Source organism: Erythrolamprus reginae, chromosome Z (assembly GCF_031021105.1).
Source record: "Erythrolamprus reginae isolate rEryReg1 chromosome Z, rEryReg1.hap1, whole genome shotgun sequence".
NCBI lineage: Eukaryota > Metazoa > Chordata > Lepidosauria > Squamata > Dipsadidae > Erythrolamprus > Erythrolamprus reginae.
Window position 1 is genome coordinate 5835238 of NC_091963.1, and position 18667 is coordinate 5853904.

The window sequence follows — 18667 nt, forward strand, 5'->3', positions numbered from 1 at the left end:
CCATTGGTAAAACATTTTTCAAACCTCATGAAATTCTGACAAAATTCTTTGTCATTTAGTTCATATGTTAGTTTATCTAATTCCGCACACTCTTTTTTCCCAAGGTACTCAAAAATTCTGCTACAGGTTCTCAAGAACTTGTCGGAACCTGCTGAAACCCACCTCTGGCTTGACCCCCTCCTCTCTGTGGCAGCCCCTCAAATACTGGAACACTGCTATCATGTCTCCCCAGGTCCTTCTTTTCATTAAACTAGCCATGCCCAGTTCCTGCAACCGCTCTTCATATGTTTTAATCTCCAGTCCCCTAATCAGGGCTGAAATTCAACATTTTCTCCTACCAGTTCTGTGGGCGTGGCTTGGTGGGCGTGGTGTAGGTTGGTGGGTGTGACTTGGTGGGCGTGGCATGGGAAGGATACTGCAAAATCCCCATTTGCTCAAAATCAGCTGGGAGTCGGGAGGCAGAGAATAGATGGGGATGGGGCTATTCAGGGGTGGGATTTACCAGTTCTCCAAACTACTCACAATTTCCACTACCGGTTCTCCAGAACTAGTCAGAACCTTCTGAAACCCACCTCTGGAAAGAGGAAAGCTAATTGGCTGGAAAGCTCTGAATGGAGATATACAGGTACAGTAGTCCCTCGCTATATCGCGCTTCACCTACTGCGGCTTCTCTTCATTGCGGGTTTTCAAAAAATATTAATGAGAAAAATCATTCGCGGATCTTCGCTGGTTCACGGGTTTCTGAGGAAGTCGATCGGCAGATTTAAACAGCCCGCGGAACTCGATTGGCAGGTTTTTTTAAAAAAAAATATCTAAAATTTTGTTAGAGTGTGGGAAGGGTTTATAAACACTTAAAACAATGATAACTTACCACACAATTACAATATAAATACTTAAATAAGTACTATCAGTCGATAAATTCCCCATCGCGGATTTCACCTATCGCGTCCGGGTCTGGAACGTAACACCAGCGATAGGTGAGGGACTACTGTATTCATTTTTTATGCCATTTCATTTGAAGCTGGGAAAAAGAATATCCTGCCGGTGCCACTAGGTGGCGCTGACACATATGTTACGCAAACTCCTATACAGGAAGCCCTCCATTTACAACAGTTCATGAGGTTCAAAATTACAACAACACTGAAAAAAGTGACTTACGACCTTTTTTTCACAGTTATAACCTTTGCAGTACCCCACATTCACGTGATCAAAATTCAGACACTTGGCATTTATTTATTTATTTATTTATTTGTTTGTTTGTTTGTTTGTTCGTTCATTCATTCATTCATATATTCATACATTTATTTATTTATTTATTGGATTTATATGCCGCCCCCCTCCGAGGATTCATCCATAGTTATGACGGTTGCAGCGTCCTCGGGGGCTGGTCGTGTGATCTTTTGCGACTTTCTGATAAGCAAAATCCAAGTGGAAGCCAGATTCACTTAACAACCATATAACTTAACTTATCAAATGCAGCGATTCACTTATCCACTGTGGAAAGTGAAGTCGTGAAGTGGAGCAAAATTCACTCAGCAATCGTCTGACTTAGCAGCAAAAATTTTGGGCTCCTTTGTGGTCGTAAGTCAAGGACTAACTTTATCACAGATTAGTGTTTCACAACTTTGTGAACTTTTAAGATATGTGGACTTCATCTCCCAGAATTCCTCAGGCAGGATATGCTGTAGTCTAACCTATCTTGAACCACACCAGATTTTGTGCCTCGTATTGCCGCCACTAACAGTTCTCCTAACTATTTCCCGCTTCCACTACCCGTACATCCAGTGGTGGGCTGCCACTTACCTCTCTACCCGGACGGTCCTCGGTGGCTGGGGCGGGCACGCGCTCCTGACACGCGTCCAGTGCGAGATTTGCTTCTGAGCATGCACAGCAAGCCAAATCTTGTGAGATTTTGGATATTTTCACCAATATTTTTGCTCCTGCACATGCGCAGAAGCAAAAAATGGCGAAAATCGATGAACTCTCCCAAGCACAAGTGACATTTTAGCTATTTTCATCAGTATTTTCGCTTCCGCGCATACGCAGAAGCAAAAAGCTGTGAAAGTCATTGAAATTTCATGAATGCAAGCAAGATTTCGGGTATTTTCACTGGGTGTTTTTGTTTCCGCGCATGTGCAGAAGCGAAAAACTGGTGATTTTTGCTGGAAATCTGTGAGTCGTGAGACTGACCGGCCTACAGTAGCTGGAGCTGTGCATGCAGCTCCATTTAGAAACATAGAAACATAGAAGTCTGACGGCAGAAAAAGACCTCATGGTCCATCTAGTCTGACCTTATACTATTTTCTGTATTTTATCTTAGGATGGATATATGTTTATCCCAGGCATGTTTAAATTCAGTTACTGTGGATTTATCTACCACGTCTGCTGGAAGTTTGTTCCAAGGATCTACTACTCTTTCAGTAAAATAATATTTTCTCATGTTGCTTTTGATCTTTCCCTTATTTAACCCTTTAATATATTTAAATGTTTCGATCATGTCCCACCTTTTCCTTCTGTCCTCCAGACTATCCAGATTTCCACTAACCGGATGGCGCCTCCTCTCAAGGAGGGAGCTGCCCATGATTGGATACATCCAAACTGGGCCGAACCGGAATCGTTTCGCCCCTGATCCATCGCGCACTGACCTCTTCCCAGGTGTCCAACAACATGACATCGTCTTCGTCCAGGTCATCCTGTCCAAAATCGACTATTTCAGTCATGATGAATCGGCCAGTTTGGTTAGAGCATTCAAACAGGCGAGGCTGATAGTGGGGGACTCTTTCCCGGAATCTTTCACGTGGCAGGAAAGAGGGAAGGAGAAAAAGAGGGAGGTGAAATGAATTTATTTCCATATTCTGTGCTAGAACAGACTCTTATAGGAAAAGGAAGGAAGTCAGATTCCCTGATTAAGAACGCTCATAGAGATACCTTTTAAAAGGTAAAATTACCATATTTTTCGCAGTATAAGACGCACCTTAGGTTTTTGGGACGAAAATAGGGAAAAGAATCTGCTTACTAGAAACATAGAAACATAGAAACATAGAAGACTGACAGCAGAAAAAGACCTCATGGTCCATCTAGTCTGCCGTTATACTATTTTCTGTATTTTATCTTAGGATGGATATATGTTTCTCCCAGGCATGTTTCAATTCAGTTACTGTGGATTTACCAACCACGTCTGCCGGAAGTTTCTTCCAAGGATCTACTACTCTTTCAGTGAAATAATATTTTCTCATGTTGCTTTTGATCTTTCCCCCAACTAACTTCAGATTGTGTCCCCTTGTTCTTGTGTTCACCTTCCTATTAAAAACACTTCCCTCCTGGACCTTATTTAATCCTTTGACATATTTAAATGTTTCAATCATGTCCCCCCTTTTCATTCTGTCCTTCAGACTGTACAGATTGAGTTCATGAAGTCTTTCCTGATACGTTTTATGCTTAAGACCTTCCACCATTCTTGTAGCCCGTCTTTGGACCCGTTCAATTTTGTCAATATCTTTTTGTAGGTGAGGTCTCCAGAACTGAACACAGTATTCCAAATGTGGTCTCACCAGGGCTCTATATAAGGGGATCACAATCTCCCTCTTCCTGCTTGTTATACCTCTAGCTATGCAGCCAAGCATCCTACTTGTTTTTCCTACTGCCCGACCACACTGCTCACCCATTTTGAGACTGTCAGAAATCACTACCCCTAAATCCTTCTCTTCTGAAGTTTTTGCTAACACTGAACTGCCAATGCAATACTCAGATTTAGGATTCCTTTTCCCCAAGTGCATTATTTTACATTTGGAAACATTAAACTGCAGTTTCCATTGCTTTGACCATTTATCTAGTAAAGCTAAATCATTTACCATATTACAGACGCCTCCAGGAATATCAACCCTATTGCACACTTTAGAGTCATCGGCAAATAGGCAAACCTTCCCTACCAAACTTTCCCCTATGTCACTCACAAACATATTAAAAAGAATAGGACCCAGAACAGATCCTTGTGGCACACCGCTTGTAACCTGACTCTGCTCAGAATACTCGCCATTCACAATAACTCTCTGATGTCTATGCTTCAGCCAGCTTGAAATCCACTGAACTATCCAGGGATTAAGTCCAATCTTCACTAATTTATCTATCAGCTCTTTATGTGGAACCGTATCAAAGGCTTTGCTGAAGTCCAGATAGGCAATATCCACGGCACCACCTTGATCCAACACCTTTGTGACATAGTCAAAGAAATCAATGAGATTAGTCTGACACGATTTGCCTTCAGTAAAGCCATGCTGATTTGGGTTCAATAAGTTATTGTTTTTTAGGTGCTGATTTATCCTCTTTTTGAGTAGAGTCTCCATCATTTTAACTACAACTGATGTCAAGCTAACTGGCCTGTAGTTACCAGCTTCTTCTCTACTGCCCTTCTTGTGAATAGGCACAACACTGGCCATTCTCCAATCCTCAGGAACTTCTCCTGTTAACAGGGATTGGTTAAACAAATCAGTCAGGGGGGTAGCAATGACAGATCTGAGTTCTTTAAGAACTCTGGGGTGGATGCCATCTGGGCTTGGAAAACATTCTTCGCAGACAGTAACAATGAAAGAACCTGCAAGATAAGATCTGGGAAGATCATTAGCACCTAGTTAGGGCTAGGGGTAAAAGCTGCATTCAGAGTATAAGATGCACCTGAATTTTCAGCTTCGTTTAGGGAGGAAAAAAGGTCCGTCTTATACTCCAAAAAATACGGTATACAGTGATATCTCGTCTTACGAACCCCTCATCATAAGAACTTTTCGAGATACGAACTCGGGGTTTAATATTTTTTTGCCTTTTCTTCCGAACTATTTTCACCTTACGAACCCACCGCTGCCGCTGGGATGCCCCACCTCCAGACTTCTGTTGCCAGCCGAAGCGCCTGTTTTCGCGCTGGTGGGATTCCCCTGGTGGGATTCCCCTGTAGCATCACAAAATCCAGCGGTGGGTTTCCCATGGAGGGGAGCCTCAGGGGAATCCCACCAGCATGAAAATGGGCGCTTTGGCTGGCAAAAGGGGTGAATTTTGGGCTTGCACACATTAATCACTTTTCCATTGATTCCTATGGGAAACATTGTTTCGTCTTACGAACTTTTCACCTTACGAACCTTGTCCTGGAACCAATTAAGTTAGTAAGACAAGGTATCGCTGTATAGTATATACTGTGTATTTTTTGGAAGCTCCAAGGAATAAATCTGTATCATTAAAATATATATATATACATATATACAGTACAATTGGGACTAGAATTTCCATTGCTAAGCAAGATGATTGTTAAGTGGCTCACATCTGTCAGTAGCAAAACTAGAGCTATGCACACAACTTTGGATTTTGGGTACGGGTGCATCACAGCAAGCTGACACATGTGCAAGAGAGATTTCATCAATTTTTTGCTTCCATGCATGCGCGGAAACAAAAAAATCACCAAAATCTCCTTGTGAGATTTTGTTTGCTGCGCATGCGCAGACGCAAAATCTCACTGGGATGCATGCGCACACATGCCATAGACCTGAAACTGTGCAGGCAATGCATTACTAGCAGCGGTACCAACAAAACCCACCTGCATTGCACATGGCGCGCATGAGCAAATTGCCATGTTGGTTATGTTGAACGCATTTGCAGATGGCATGTTTACTCAGATTTCCGGTGCTTGGCGAACCAGTTGCTACAATATGTGAAGCCCACTCTGAACACTATCAATGTTAGAAGGGAGTGAGGTTCATGGGAAGGAGGAAGAGGGGGAGGAGGGAATCTGATGAGTCAAGAGCCTCGATCTTACCTCTTGTCGCTGGCATAGGGTGCTTTGCCTCCAAGGGCAAACCAGAATTCAGCTGGTTCCTGTCCTTCCATAACCGTATATTTGTCCCACTTGCAGATGATGTCAGCCACAGTCTTTGCCATTTCTCGCTCATCCCCACTGCATCCCTAACGGAAAACCCAGGTCAAGGTGGATTCAAACAGAGGTGGGTTCCTACCAATTTGGACCTGTTATATAGAACTAGTGGCAGGAGCTTCCTGCTGCTCGCCGAGCCGCCAGTGACCCAGGCCTGCCACGCCCCCAAACCAGCTCTCTTGGTGGCGCTATAGGGGGCGCCATCTTGCTTTTTGCTTCTGCGCGTGTGCAGAAACTGGGTTTTAGCACTGTACGTGCACAGTCCAGCGGTGGACTGCACCAGGTACGGGGCCTCATAGTAGTGTGGTAGTAAAAATCAGGATGCGCGCACAGCTGTGCATAACCGCCATATGCATATATGCCCCTGCATGAGATTTAGCTTCTGCGCATGTGCTGCGAGCGAAATCTCACACTGTTGTGGGTGGTTCTGGCCCAGCTCCTGCCCCAGGGAATGTGGAGGTGGAGGCAGGAGAAACGTCAACATGTCCTAGGCCTGTTTTGTTGCCGGCAGAGTCAGAGAGTGCAGTTTCCTCGGACGAAGAAGAAGGTGAGGGTGACTTGGAAGAGGGGGGCTTGGCACACAGCCCAGGAAGCCAATCTCCATTATCTTGGGTCGATTCAGATGACGAAGTGTTAGACTCACGCAGGCGCAGAATTATGCATCGAAGAGACCAATTGAGGAAATGTTACAAGAGATAAGAGAGGCCACCTGTGTTTGGGTGGGGCTCCTATAATTAGAGCTGCTGCTATAAATAGCAGCGTGCTAGTTTGGCCGTTGTGGAAGAATATCTGATCGCAGTTCTTCAGGATCGTGCCTTGCTGTGTCCGAACTTTGTTTGTGGATTTTTCACGCCTTTGACACCAAAGCAGAGTAAAGTGTGTGTGTGTTTCACTTTGTTGGAAGAAGGAGGGCTGGGACGTTCCTTCACAGCTACTAGCTAAGTACTTAAGGACTGATTAAGGGACTTGTACAGCCGACAAGGGGAAGAGTGCTCTTTGCAATACAAAAAGGGTGTTTCGTTTCTTTTGAATTTTGTGATAAAGAACATTGTTTTGAATTTTCAAACGTGTGTGTGTCTGAAATTTGTACCCGTGAATTTTCGGGAGGCTCCTACCAGAGAGCCCGGCAGAACACACACGAGGAGGCTCGTGCACGTAAGATTTCGCTTATTTTCAGTGGTTTTTTGCTTCTGCGCATGCAGAATATTAAGTTTAAGTTTAATATTAATATTAAGTTTAAATCTGTCATGTCATAAGGACTTGGGGAAATGGTGGGGGGACTAAAGTGCAAATTTCCCATTTCCCCAAAAATATCAAACTGACTTGTTTCCTGTTACAGTACAGTTCTCCAACCTCGGCCACTTTAAGACTCGTGGACTTCAACTCCCAGAATTCCTCAGCCCAGCAAAGCTGAGTTGGCTGAGGAAAAGCAAAGCAAAGCTTAACTGAGGAATTCTGGGAGTTGAAGTCCACGAGTCTTAAAAGTGGCCAAGGTTGGAGAACCCTGCTTTAAAGAATTATATCTGCCAGCTGTCTTTTGCATGGAGCATTTTCCATAACCCACGTGTTTTTGATGATGTTTTGCGAGCGGGGCTGGTACAAATATCTTCATAATTACTGGAAGGCTAAACAAGATCCAGTAATGAGAACAATTAACCCTTGCAAACTTTAATAATTATATGTTGGATAGGTATGCAGCTTGCTGAAACTAGTACCCTTCTCGAAAAAGAGGAATACATTTTTTAAAATCTGTCCACAGGTGAAAAAAGATATCTCTAGGGCAGTGATTTTCAACCTTTTTTGAGCTGCGGCACATTTTTTACATGTACAAAATCATGGGGCACATTGAACAGGGGGAGTGGGGGAGGGCTAAAAAAAGTTTGGACAAAAAAAATTATGTCTCTCTCTTCCTCCCTTTCGCTCTATTTCTCTCCCTCTTTCTCTCTCTTCCTTCCTTCCCCTCTGTCCATCCCTCTTTCTTTCTCTCTCTCTTCCTTCCTCTTTTTTTTGCTCTCTTTCTATCTCTCCCTCCTTCCCAGCCTCTCTTTCTCTCTCTCTTGCTTTCTTTCTCTCTTTCTCTCTTGCTTTCTTTCTCTCTCTCTTTCTCTCTTGCTTTCTTTCTCTCTCTCTTTCTCTCTTGCTTCCTTTCTCTCTCTCTCTCTTGCTTTCTTTCTCTCTCTCTTTCTCTCTCTCTTTCTCTCTTGCTTTCTCTCTTTCTCTCTTGCTTTCTTTCTCTCTCTCTTTCTTTCTTGCTTTCTCTCTCTCTCTTTCTCTCGTGCTTTCTTTCTTCCTCTCTTTCTCACTTTCTTTCTTTCTCTCTCTCCCTTTCTCTCTTGCTTCCTTCCTTTCTCTCTCTCTCTCTTGCTTTCTTTCTCTCTCTCTCTTGCTTTCTTTCTCTCTCTCTCTTGCTTTCTTTCTCTCTCTCTCTTTCTCTCTCTTGCTGAGCTTCGTGGCACACCTGACCATGTCTCGCGGCACACTAATGTGCCACGGCACACTGGTTGAAAAACACTGCTCTAGGGAACGGAGGTGTAGCATCGTTAACTCATTTACCTTTCCACACCACAGGTAGCACACTTGGTTGCTCTTGAGGAGAAAGACATCGTTGGAATTGAGCGATGATGCTCGGGCTGGGACCTCGACCGTTTTGGTGTTGAATTCATCGGTACCTCTCACTTGGAAGAGCTGGACAGCTGCTTCAGGTTCCGTCTTCTGGCCACGACTGATGCCTCCCTAAGAAAGCCAACCAGATGGTGAAACATGGTGACCCAGAACCAAACATTATAAGCAGCAATGGGTTCCTTACCAGTACGGGCCACTCTGCACAACGGTAGAAAAAACCAGCGGGCTGGCGTGCGTGTCCCAGCAAGATTTTACTTCTGCTCATGCGCAGAAGAAAATAATCACTGGAATATCTCACATGCGCACATTTTTTCATGAGATTTTGTTTCTGTGCATACACAGGAAGCAAAATCCATGAAAAAACATGTGCACCCACCCGTCAGTCACCCAGAGCTGCACATGCATTGAACTGGTAGAACTACCTCATAAATGATCAAATTTCCCTTGAAGATAGCGAGGAAATGTCGGGGTTCCTTCCCCATTGTCACTCGGACCTGGACTGGCTCATCCCCATATTTCTTGTCCAGCTCAACAGCATTGAAAGCACAAGCCGTAATTTCGTCCACTGAAGCGTGGCGGCCCTAAGGAGGAAGAGTTGAAACTGAGGCTCTCTTTCCCAAGATCCAAAGAAGGAGCAAAAATGGTCAGTTTTCCGAAGTATGAGGATTGTCAGGAACATATGGAAGAAGATAAGAAGATCTGCTGAATCAAGCCAAGGTCCATTACTGGCCAGCTAGTTTCTCCATGTAGATGTTGCTCCATTGCTCCAAAGGAGAAGATCTTTGGGCCTTCAAACCAAGGAAGGAACAGGGTGTCCCAAACTGGAGATAACACAAACTCTTCTAAACTCATAGACCTGACTTCTCTGAATGTACCTGATTGTTCTTTAAAGTCAATGATCACCTCAACTTATCTAAAGTCTACAGTTTAATTATTATTGATTGCTTGTTTGTAGCTGGACTGTCATTAAGTGTTGTATTTTATGATTCTTGACAAACTTATCTTTTCTTTTATGTACACTGAGAGCATCTGCACCAAGACAAATTCCTTGTGTGTCCAATCACACTTGGCCAATAAAGAATTCTATTCTATTCTATTCTATTCCATTCCACTCTACTCTACTCTACCCTACCCTATTCTACCATACCCTTCCCTACCCTATTCTATTCTATTCTGTTCCGTTCTGTTGTGTTATATTCCATTCCATTCTATTCTATTCTATTATGTTGTGTTCTATTCTACCCTACCCATCCCTACCCTATTCTATTCTATTCTATTCCATTCCACTCCACTCTACCGTACCCTATTCTACCATACCCTACCTGTTAAAAAGTGCTATTGCTAACATGTAAGACGCCCTGAGTCTAAGGAGAAGGGCGGCATAAAAATCAAATCAAATCAAATCAAATCGAATCAAATCAAATCAAATCAAAAAATAATATAAATATAAATATAAATATAAATATAAATATAAATATAAATATAAATATAAATATAAATATAAATATAAATATAAATATAAATATAAATATAAATATAAATATAAATATAAATATAAATATAAATATAAATATAAATATAAATATAAATATAAATATAAATATAAATATAAATATAAATATAGGAGAAGATGCGTTGGGATCAAGAATTAGCCAATTTGATTCTACCCCAGAGCCTTGGGTCCTTGTGATCACAGGTTTAAGTTGATCCCAAGACTGGTAACCATCTGAAAAATAAAAGACTAACAAAGCACTTGGGCTAGAACATTTCTATCACCGAGGTTACCCAACAATCAAAACTGTGGAATTATTTTTTCTCCCCACTTACCTGCCACATGTAGATAATGTAATGAGGTCGGCCTGACTTCGTGTAGGTGTACAAGACCAAGTAGCAGTCACCCCCATAAAACTGGCCATAAGTCTTGGGATTAACAGGAACCATCTCCCGATTCTCAATCCGCCATACCTGTAAAGAACCCCAAACACAACATGAGCCAGTTTGGTCTAGTGCCATGATGGCAAACCTATGGCATGCTTACTACAGGTGGCATGTGGCGCCATATCAGAAGGCACAAGTCGCTATGTCAGCTTCAGTACACATGTATGCACTAGGCTAGCTGATTTTTGGCCATTTTGCCTTACACAGGCTTCAGGGAAGCTTCTCTAAAGCCTCAGAGTATGAAAAATAGCACAACTGGTAAACCGGAAGTCTGTTTTTCTGAACTTCCTGTTTGCCCTTTTGGCTGTTTTTTCACTGTCCCAAGCTTCAGTGAGGCCTGTACGCATGTGCAGGCATGGGGAATTGTTTATGCACATGTGCAGGGCAGCGCGGGGAGTGCACATGCATGTGGAGAAGGGAATGGGTGTGGGCGCATGATGTGCAGGTGCGAGCACACACACATACACAAACACGCACTCTTTTGGCACGTGAACTAAAAAAGGTTTGCTATCACTGGCCTATATTATTTCAGATAAAAGGTTGTCCAATCTCTTCTTAAAAACTCTCCAGTGTGGAAGCATCAGTAATGGCCTGCTACCACAATGGAGAGTTGCTATATTCTGGTAGTGATTTTTGGGATGCATGCGCTGCTGTGCGCCCCGACTCGTGGATGTACATGCATGCATGAGATTTGGCTTCTGCACATGCACAGCAAGTGGAATCCGGCATGAAGACGCTCGCGCGAACAAGATTTTGGCTATTTTGGCCCATTTTTTGCTTCTGTGCGTGCAGAAAACCACCGAAATCTCACTCGCACATGCATATTCATACAATATTTCACTTGCCGTGAATGCACAGAAGACAAAACTCACGCCAATATGGGTGCCAATATGGGTGTGCGCACACCCGCTGTTCTGCCGGTGTGTTTTAACCGCCCATAATTACAGGGTAATTAGTCCAGGAAGACACACACCACACAATAAAAGGAAAACCCAAAAGTTTTTATAAACATAAAAAAGAAACAGCTCCTTTTTTAAATGTCAAAGGGATTTTCTGGTACACACAAGGCACAGGTTAAATGCAATCCAATTGCTCACCCAATAACTGGGAAATTGAGTCCAATACTAAAGTCCAGAGAGTCCACACACACAATCTTGAACAGCACAAAAACCACGATCTTGACAAAACAATGAATCAGATAAACTGCCAGGAGGCTAAAACACCAGGTTGCACTTTTATCTGTAGCACTAATTACAGCAGCCCCACCCAACCACAGGTGGCCTCATTTTCTCTTGTAATAATCCTTCAGTTGTTGTCTCCTATGCATCACTCTACGCATGCGTGGATGTGTCATTAATTCTTGTTCAGAATCCAAGGATGATACAGATGACTGATCTCCTCCTGGGCTGTCTGCCAAACTCCCCTCTTCCCTGTCACTAACACTTCCTTGGTCAGAGGAGGCTTCGTCGGCAGATTCCATTGGGAGCAAAACAGGCCTGCGGCATGTGGATGTTTCCCCCACATCCACCTGCACATTCCTTGGGGCAGGAGCTTGGGCAGAGCTAACCACAACGCCCGCCAGATACACATGTGCATGACGGATGCCTGCATGCCTGCAACAGCCTCGGAAAGCGCACTGCATCGGCAGGCGTTCGCTGGGAAGCACCCACAACCTCTGGAGGCAAGCTGTTCCACTGATTAATGCATTTCACTGTCAGGAAATTTCTCCTTGGTTCTAGGTCACTTCCCTCCTTGATTAGTTTCCACCATTGCTTCTTGTCCTGCCTTGTAGCTTATACATGTATACCTGTATATGGAAGAGTGAAAAAGCTCTCCCACCTCCAGCTTGTTAGAAGACTAATGAACGATGCCACTGGCCCTGGTGAACCTCCCTTAGGGGAGTCCACTCTCAGGCCGGCCTCTTGCAAACAAAAAACACTTTCCGGATTTCTCAGTAGAGGAGCTGTCCCAAAAGACCATCTTGGACTAAGACCAAGGGAAGGATGCCCAAAGATGGGAAGAAACAGGTGAGCAGCTGCTAAGCTTGTTAAATCAGAACTCTGCAGGAAGTGCCAGTTGTGGAAATGTAAAAAAGAAAAAGGTACATTTCACCATGAATGGTGGACGTGTTCTAAGGCAAAGAAGTACTGGAATATGATAGCAAAATGGTTAAAAGAAGTAACTAAAGATGAAATTGAAAAAAAACAACCCAGAATTATTATTATCAGGTGTTTTTACTAAGAACTATAAAAAAAGAGACCCAATACTTAATTAATCTCCGGGACCGCCTTCTGCCGCACGAATCCCAGCGACCAGTTAGGTTCCACAGAGTGGGCCTTCTCCGAGTCCCGTCAACTAAACAATGTCGTCTGGCGGGACCCAGGGGAAGAGCCTTCTCTGTGGCGGCCCCGGCCCTCTGGAACCAACTCCCCCCAGAGATTAGAACTGCCCCCACCCTCCTTGCCTTTTGTAAGCTCCTTAAAACCCACCTCTGCCATCAGGCATGGGGGAACTGAGATATTCTTTCCCCCTAGGCTTCTACAATTTATGCATGGTATGTTTGTATGTATGATTGGTTTTATAACAAGGGTTTTTAGCTGTTTTAGTATTGGATTGTCACATGCTGTTTTTATCACTGTTGTTAGCCGCCCCGAGTCCACGGAGAGGGGCGGCATACAAATCCAATAAATAAAAAAAATAAATATACATATTCTGACAGCTAGGAGAATGGTCCTTGCACAACAGCGGAAAAATGAAGAAACCTCCAAAGAGGGAACGATAATTTTTAAAAATCACAGAATGTGTAGAGATGGATATGTTAACAAGGAGATTAAAAGGGAAGGAGAACTCTAAGTATTATAAAACATAGCAAAATGAAGTTGTAAATAACCCAAATAATTGTTATAAGTTTAGTTTTTTGTCTTTTGTGTATGTAATAAATAAAAAATAAATAAATAAGAAAGTGTCAGTTGTTAGACTTAAAAGGCCTCAGGGAAGGAGATGTCATATGGATCATCCTGTCTAGCACCCTCCTCGCCTTTCGTAAGCTTCTTAAAACCCATCTCTGTTGTCAGGCATGGGGGAGTTGAGATATTCCCTTCCCCCTAGGCCTATACAATTTATGCATGGTATGTCTGTGTGTATGTTCGGTTTTTTAAATAAGGGTCTTTTAATTATTTTAAATATTAGATTTGTTATATGTTGTTTCATTATTGTTGTTAGCCGACCCGAGTCTACGGAGAGGGGCGGCATACAAATCTAATAAATTCAATTCAATTCAATTCAATTCAATTTATTGGATTTATATGCCACCCCTCTCCGAAAACTCGGGGCGGCATATGTATATGTATATGTATATGTATATGTACATATACGAATATGTGTAAGTAATTCTTGACTTACAACATTCCATTTAGTGACTGTTCATTTAGTGACTGTTGCACATTGAAAAAATTGAATTTACAACCATTCCTTGCACATACTTCAGGGAAAGCAGGATTCACTTAAAGACCACATGGTTCACTTAACAATTGCAGTGATTTGTTTAGCAACTGTGGCCAAAAAAGTTATAAAATTGGGTGCAATACAAGACAAATTCCTTGTGTGTCCAATCACACTTGGCCAATAGAGAATTCTATTCTATTCTATTCTATAAATTCTGCTGCCATGGTCATATATCGAGGACTTTAAATATCCCACCTCAACTTTTCCAGAGGCATCATCGGCCATCCTCTCTTCAGCAGCCACTTCTGGTGTCATGTACAACTGAGTGATGTCAAATTTTGCTTGGTCCACTTTGGCTGCACACAAGACAAGAATACACAACTTCAACAAAGCAGGCCCTTGTGGGAAATTTTCAATAACAAACACATCTGTTTGCAGCTGAATTTCTGCATTGTTTTAAAGGAAGGGGAACCCTAGCCAAATTGTGCACAAAACTGGTTGTGATGGCAGTGAGAGTTACTCCATATCCCTACGATGTACTGTAGACCAAATCAAGGTGCCAACTCTATAAGGAGTTTATTTATTATTTAATTCTGATTTTGATTTATTTTTGAATGTTTATTGGAGTGTATATTGGAGGTGATGACCCTTTGAGAACTGCATACAACCTGCATAAAATTTCATTTTAATGGATGCCAATTAGTGTACATAGAAACATAGAAGCCTGACGGCAGAAAAAGACCTTATGATCCATCTAGTCTGCCCTTATACTATTTTCTGTATTTTATCTTAGGATGGATATATGTTTATCCCAGGCATGTTTAAATTCAGTCACTGTGGATTTACCAACCACGTCTGCTGGAAGTTTGTTCCAAGCATCTACTACTCTTTCAATAAAATAATATTTTCTCACGTTACTTCTAATCTTTCCCCCAACTAACCTCAGATGGTGCCCCTTTGTTCATGTGTTAACTTTCCTATTAAAAACATTTCTCTCTTGAACCTTATTTAACCCTTTAACATATTTAAATGTTTCGATCATGCCCCCCCCCCCATTTCCCTTCTCTCCTCCAGACTATACAGATTAAGTTCATTATGTCTTTCCTGATAAGTTTTATGCTTAAGACCTTCCGCCATTTTTGTAGCCCGTCTTTGGACCTGTTCAATTTTTTCAATATCTTTTTGTAGGTGAGGTCTCCAGAACTGAACACAGTATTATTCCAAATGGGGTCTCACCAGCGCTCTATACAGTGGGATCACAATCTCTCTCTTCCTGCTTGTTATACCTCTAGCTATGCAGCCAAGCATTCTACTTGTTTTCCTGACTGCATGTTTTACATGTTGTAGGCCGCCGCGAGTCCTCAGAGAGGGGTGGGATACGAATCTAATTAAATAAACAAACTACCTACCTACCTACCTACCTACCTACCTACTTATCTTGTTTCTATTATCTAATACCTGTCTATCTGTCTCCATAAATAGATGTCGGCCTAGTAAGAGGCCAAAGCCAGGTGGTTGGGCCCCTCTCAGGGCCTATAGCATTTCCTGGCCATCCCATCCTAAGGTTAACTAGGCCTGTCTCTGGTTAACTTTTACAAGATCATCCCAGACTGGCTAGATGCCATCAAACGTGGCAGTGGGAGAAAATCCCCTTCTCTCTTCCCACCCCCATGGGGATGAAGATAAATGTGGGGTGTGTAGAGGGTTAGGATCCCCTCCCCCGTCTCACCAATTTTGCCGAGACTGTAGGCTTTGCCAAGGCCTTGGCTTGCGTATTTGTCCGTCCACTTCTTGAAAAGCTGTTTAAACATGGCGGATTCTGCTCCATCGTTTACAACTTCTACGTTGGTGGATGAAGGATAGGATTTGGCTTGGATGAAGCCCTAGGAAGATTCCAACAGAGAGAGAGAGAGAGAGAGGGAGGGAGGGAGAGAAGGAAAAGCGAGAGAAAAGAGAGGGGAGAAGAGAGAGGGAGGGAAAGAGAGAGAGAAGAGAAAAGAGAAGGAAGAAGGGAGGGAGAGGAGTGAAGAAGAGAAAAGAGAGGGGGAGGGAGAGAGGAGAGAAGACAAAGACAGGACAGAGAGAAGAGAGAGAGAAGAAAGAGGGAGGGAGAGATGGAGGGAGAGAGAGAGAAGAGAGAGAGAAGAAAGAGGGAGGGAAAGAAGAGAGAGAAGAAAGGGACAGAAGGATAGAAAGAGAGAAAAAGAGAGAAAGAGAACACAGAGAGAGGGGGAGGGGGAGAGAGAGAAGACAGAGAGAAGAGAGAGAAGAAAGAGGGAGGGAAAGAAGAGAGAGAAGAAAGGGATGGAAGGATAGAAAGAGAGAAAAAGAGAGAAAGAGAACACAGAGAGAGGGGGAGGGGGAGAGAGAGAAGAGAGAGAATAGAAGAGAAAGGGATGGAGCAAGAGAGAAGAAATGGAGGGAGAGGAGAGAGAGAGTGGAAGAGAGAGAGAAAAGAGAGAGGGAGGGAGAGGAGAGAAGAGAGAGAAGAAAGAGAGAGAGAGGGAGAGAGGGATGGAGAGAGAGAGAGAACAAAAAGAACAGGAGGGAGAGGAGAGAAGAAAAAAAGAGAGAGAAGAAAGAGGAGGGGAGAGAGACAAAGAGAGAGAGAGAGAGAGAGAGAGAGAGAGAGAGAGAGTTTTAACAATTCAACTGTTTTTTCTCATGAGAAAAATAAGAAGAAGAAAGAGCATTAGATATATTTACAGTAATCCTTGACTTATAACCACAACCAAGTCCAAAATTTCAATTGCTAAGGAAGATTCACATGCTAATTATTATTTTTTAAACGTAGAATACAAACTAATATGTTTCTTAAGGTCATTTCAGCATCTCTCTTACCACTGCCCGACTGAAAGCGGCATTTTTTTCTTCCTTGCTGGACTCCTTTCCTCTCCAGACATAGATTTTCAAACCTCCCTGGTCTATAATGTGACAATCCTGGAGAAGGAGAAAGGGAAGAAGCAGGGGTAGGATTGAAAATTTGCAGCAACCGGTTTGCTACCTGGTTGCTGGGTGGGCGTGGCCATGGGGGAGTGGCCTACTCAGCCTCCTGCACCTTAGGGGGCAGTGTTTCACCCTTCCCAGACTCCGAAGGCTTTTCTTCAGTTTCCAGTGGGGCAAAAATGGCCTCCCCTGGGCTCCCGTGGCCCTCCGGAGGCCAGAAACAGGCCTGTTACTTAGTCTGACCAGACATCCCGCTTTTAGTGGGACAGTCACGCTTTTTCATGATTTGTCCCGCGTCCCGCACCCTTTGAAAAATGTCCCACTTTTTTTCCCTTCCAACCATCTCCCTTAGGAAGAGGCTTGAGGGAGGGGATTCTGAGCTTTCCACTGCTGCCTCGCCCTCCCTGCCCCAACCCAGCTTGGCCGGAGGTCTCTGCGCTTACTTCCGGCCAGCTTTGCAGGGTCTTTGCTCGCCCGTTTCCCCTGCCCCGCCTCCTCTCCCGCCTTTGACTCCACCCGGGCACCATCAGGACAAGGAGAAGGGAAATGAGAATGAGGGGAAGGATAGAGAGAAAAACAACAACACAGGAGTTCAATCAAGGATTCCCAGAACCGATCTCTTCTACATTGAGATGTCCCTTTTGTGGGGCACCCAAACCAAACAACGTCACCTCAGCAGTTGCATATCTCACCTCGTGACTCAGGAGGTCTTGGGTTAGGGGCCGGGTTGCAATTTCTTGAACCACGAGATCTTTGCCATTTTCATACACACTATAGGAGAAATGGGCAATGTAAATATTTAAGTTTTTAAAAAAATACTTTTTCTGCGTACACCATGGGCTTTTGCCATTTTAAGGAGGGAGCAATCAATCAATCAATTGCAATAGAGGTGGAAGGGACCTTAGAGGTCTTCTAGTCCAACCCCCTGCTCAAGCAGGAGACCTTATACAATTTCAACAAGTGGCTGTCCAATCCCTTCTTAAAAACCTCCAGCATTGGAGCACCCACAATTTCTAAAGGCAACCTGTTCCGCTGGTTAATTGTCCTCACTGTTAGGAAGTTTCTCCTTTAATTCCTGGTTGTTTCTCTCCTTGGTTAGTTTCCATCCATTGTTTCTTCTGTTGTCTTCTGGAACTTTGGAACACCACCACCACCACCACCAGGGGTGTATTCTGCTTTTCTTCACCGCAGGTTCACTCCTGGCTGTGCTGTGGGCTTACACATGCACTGGCAGGATTAGCAATCCCGGGCGATATTTCATGGTATTACCATATAAGGTAAAAGGTAGAATGTACGTATGCTAATGCTGAGCCATTGGGTGAGAACTGCAATGTGATTGGGCCAGAGCATTATAAGATGCAAATCAACTTCACCATGATTCTGTGGTTGTCTGCTGTTTGCTGTTGATAGTGGTGGTTGTTAGTTGGCTGGCTGGAGCAGTTTGAGCATGAGTTAGATATTGAGTAGAGTGGTAAAAGTGATATGAAGGAACCTGGATTGTTTAGTATCTACTAGAAACCTGGATTGGTTGAATATCTACTTGTATGTATCGAGTTGTCGAAGCGTAGAACTCATTACCGGACTCCGTAGTATCATCCCCTAATCCCCAACATTTTACCCTTAGACTATCCACAGTTGACCTCTCCAGATTCCTAAGAGGTCAGCAAGGGGCATACATAAGCACACTAGAGTGTCTTCCGTCCCCTCTCCTATAGTCTCTCCTATATCTCGTATTTCTTCTCTACTATATCCTCTATAACCTTCATTGTGTATTATTGTGTATTGGACAAAGTAAATAAATAAATA

At 43.3% G+C, this 18667-nt stretch overlaps 1 protein-coding gene across 4 annotated transcripts in view; it reads right to left on the reverse strand.

The window, feature by feature from the left end:
- The window catches only part of VILL (villin like), a 77960-nt gene that overhangs the window by 11261 nt on the left and 48032 nt on the right, over nt 1-18667 (reverse strand). For all 4 annotated transcript variants that reach the window (XM_070727164.1, XM_070727161.1, XM_070727163.1 and 1 more), the window contains exons 8-16: nt 17554-17632; nt 16757-16855; nt 15645-15798; nt 14171-14271; nt 10361-10498; nt 8956-9114; nt 8465-8644; nt 5798-5943; nt 2646-2790 (exon numbers count right to left, since the gene is read on the reverse strand). In XM_070727164.1, the coding sequence (XP_070583265.1) occupies nt 2646-2790; nt 5798-5943; nt 8465-8644; nt 8956-9114; nt 10361-10498; nt 14171-14271; nt 15645-15798; nt 16757-16855; nt 17554-17632 (1201 nt within the window). The remainder of the gene's footprint in view (nt 1-2645; nt 2791-5797; nt 5944-8464; nt 8645-8955; nt 9115-10360; nt 10499-14170; nt 14272-15644; nt 15799-16756; nt 16856-17553; nt 17633-18667) is intronic.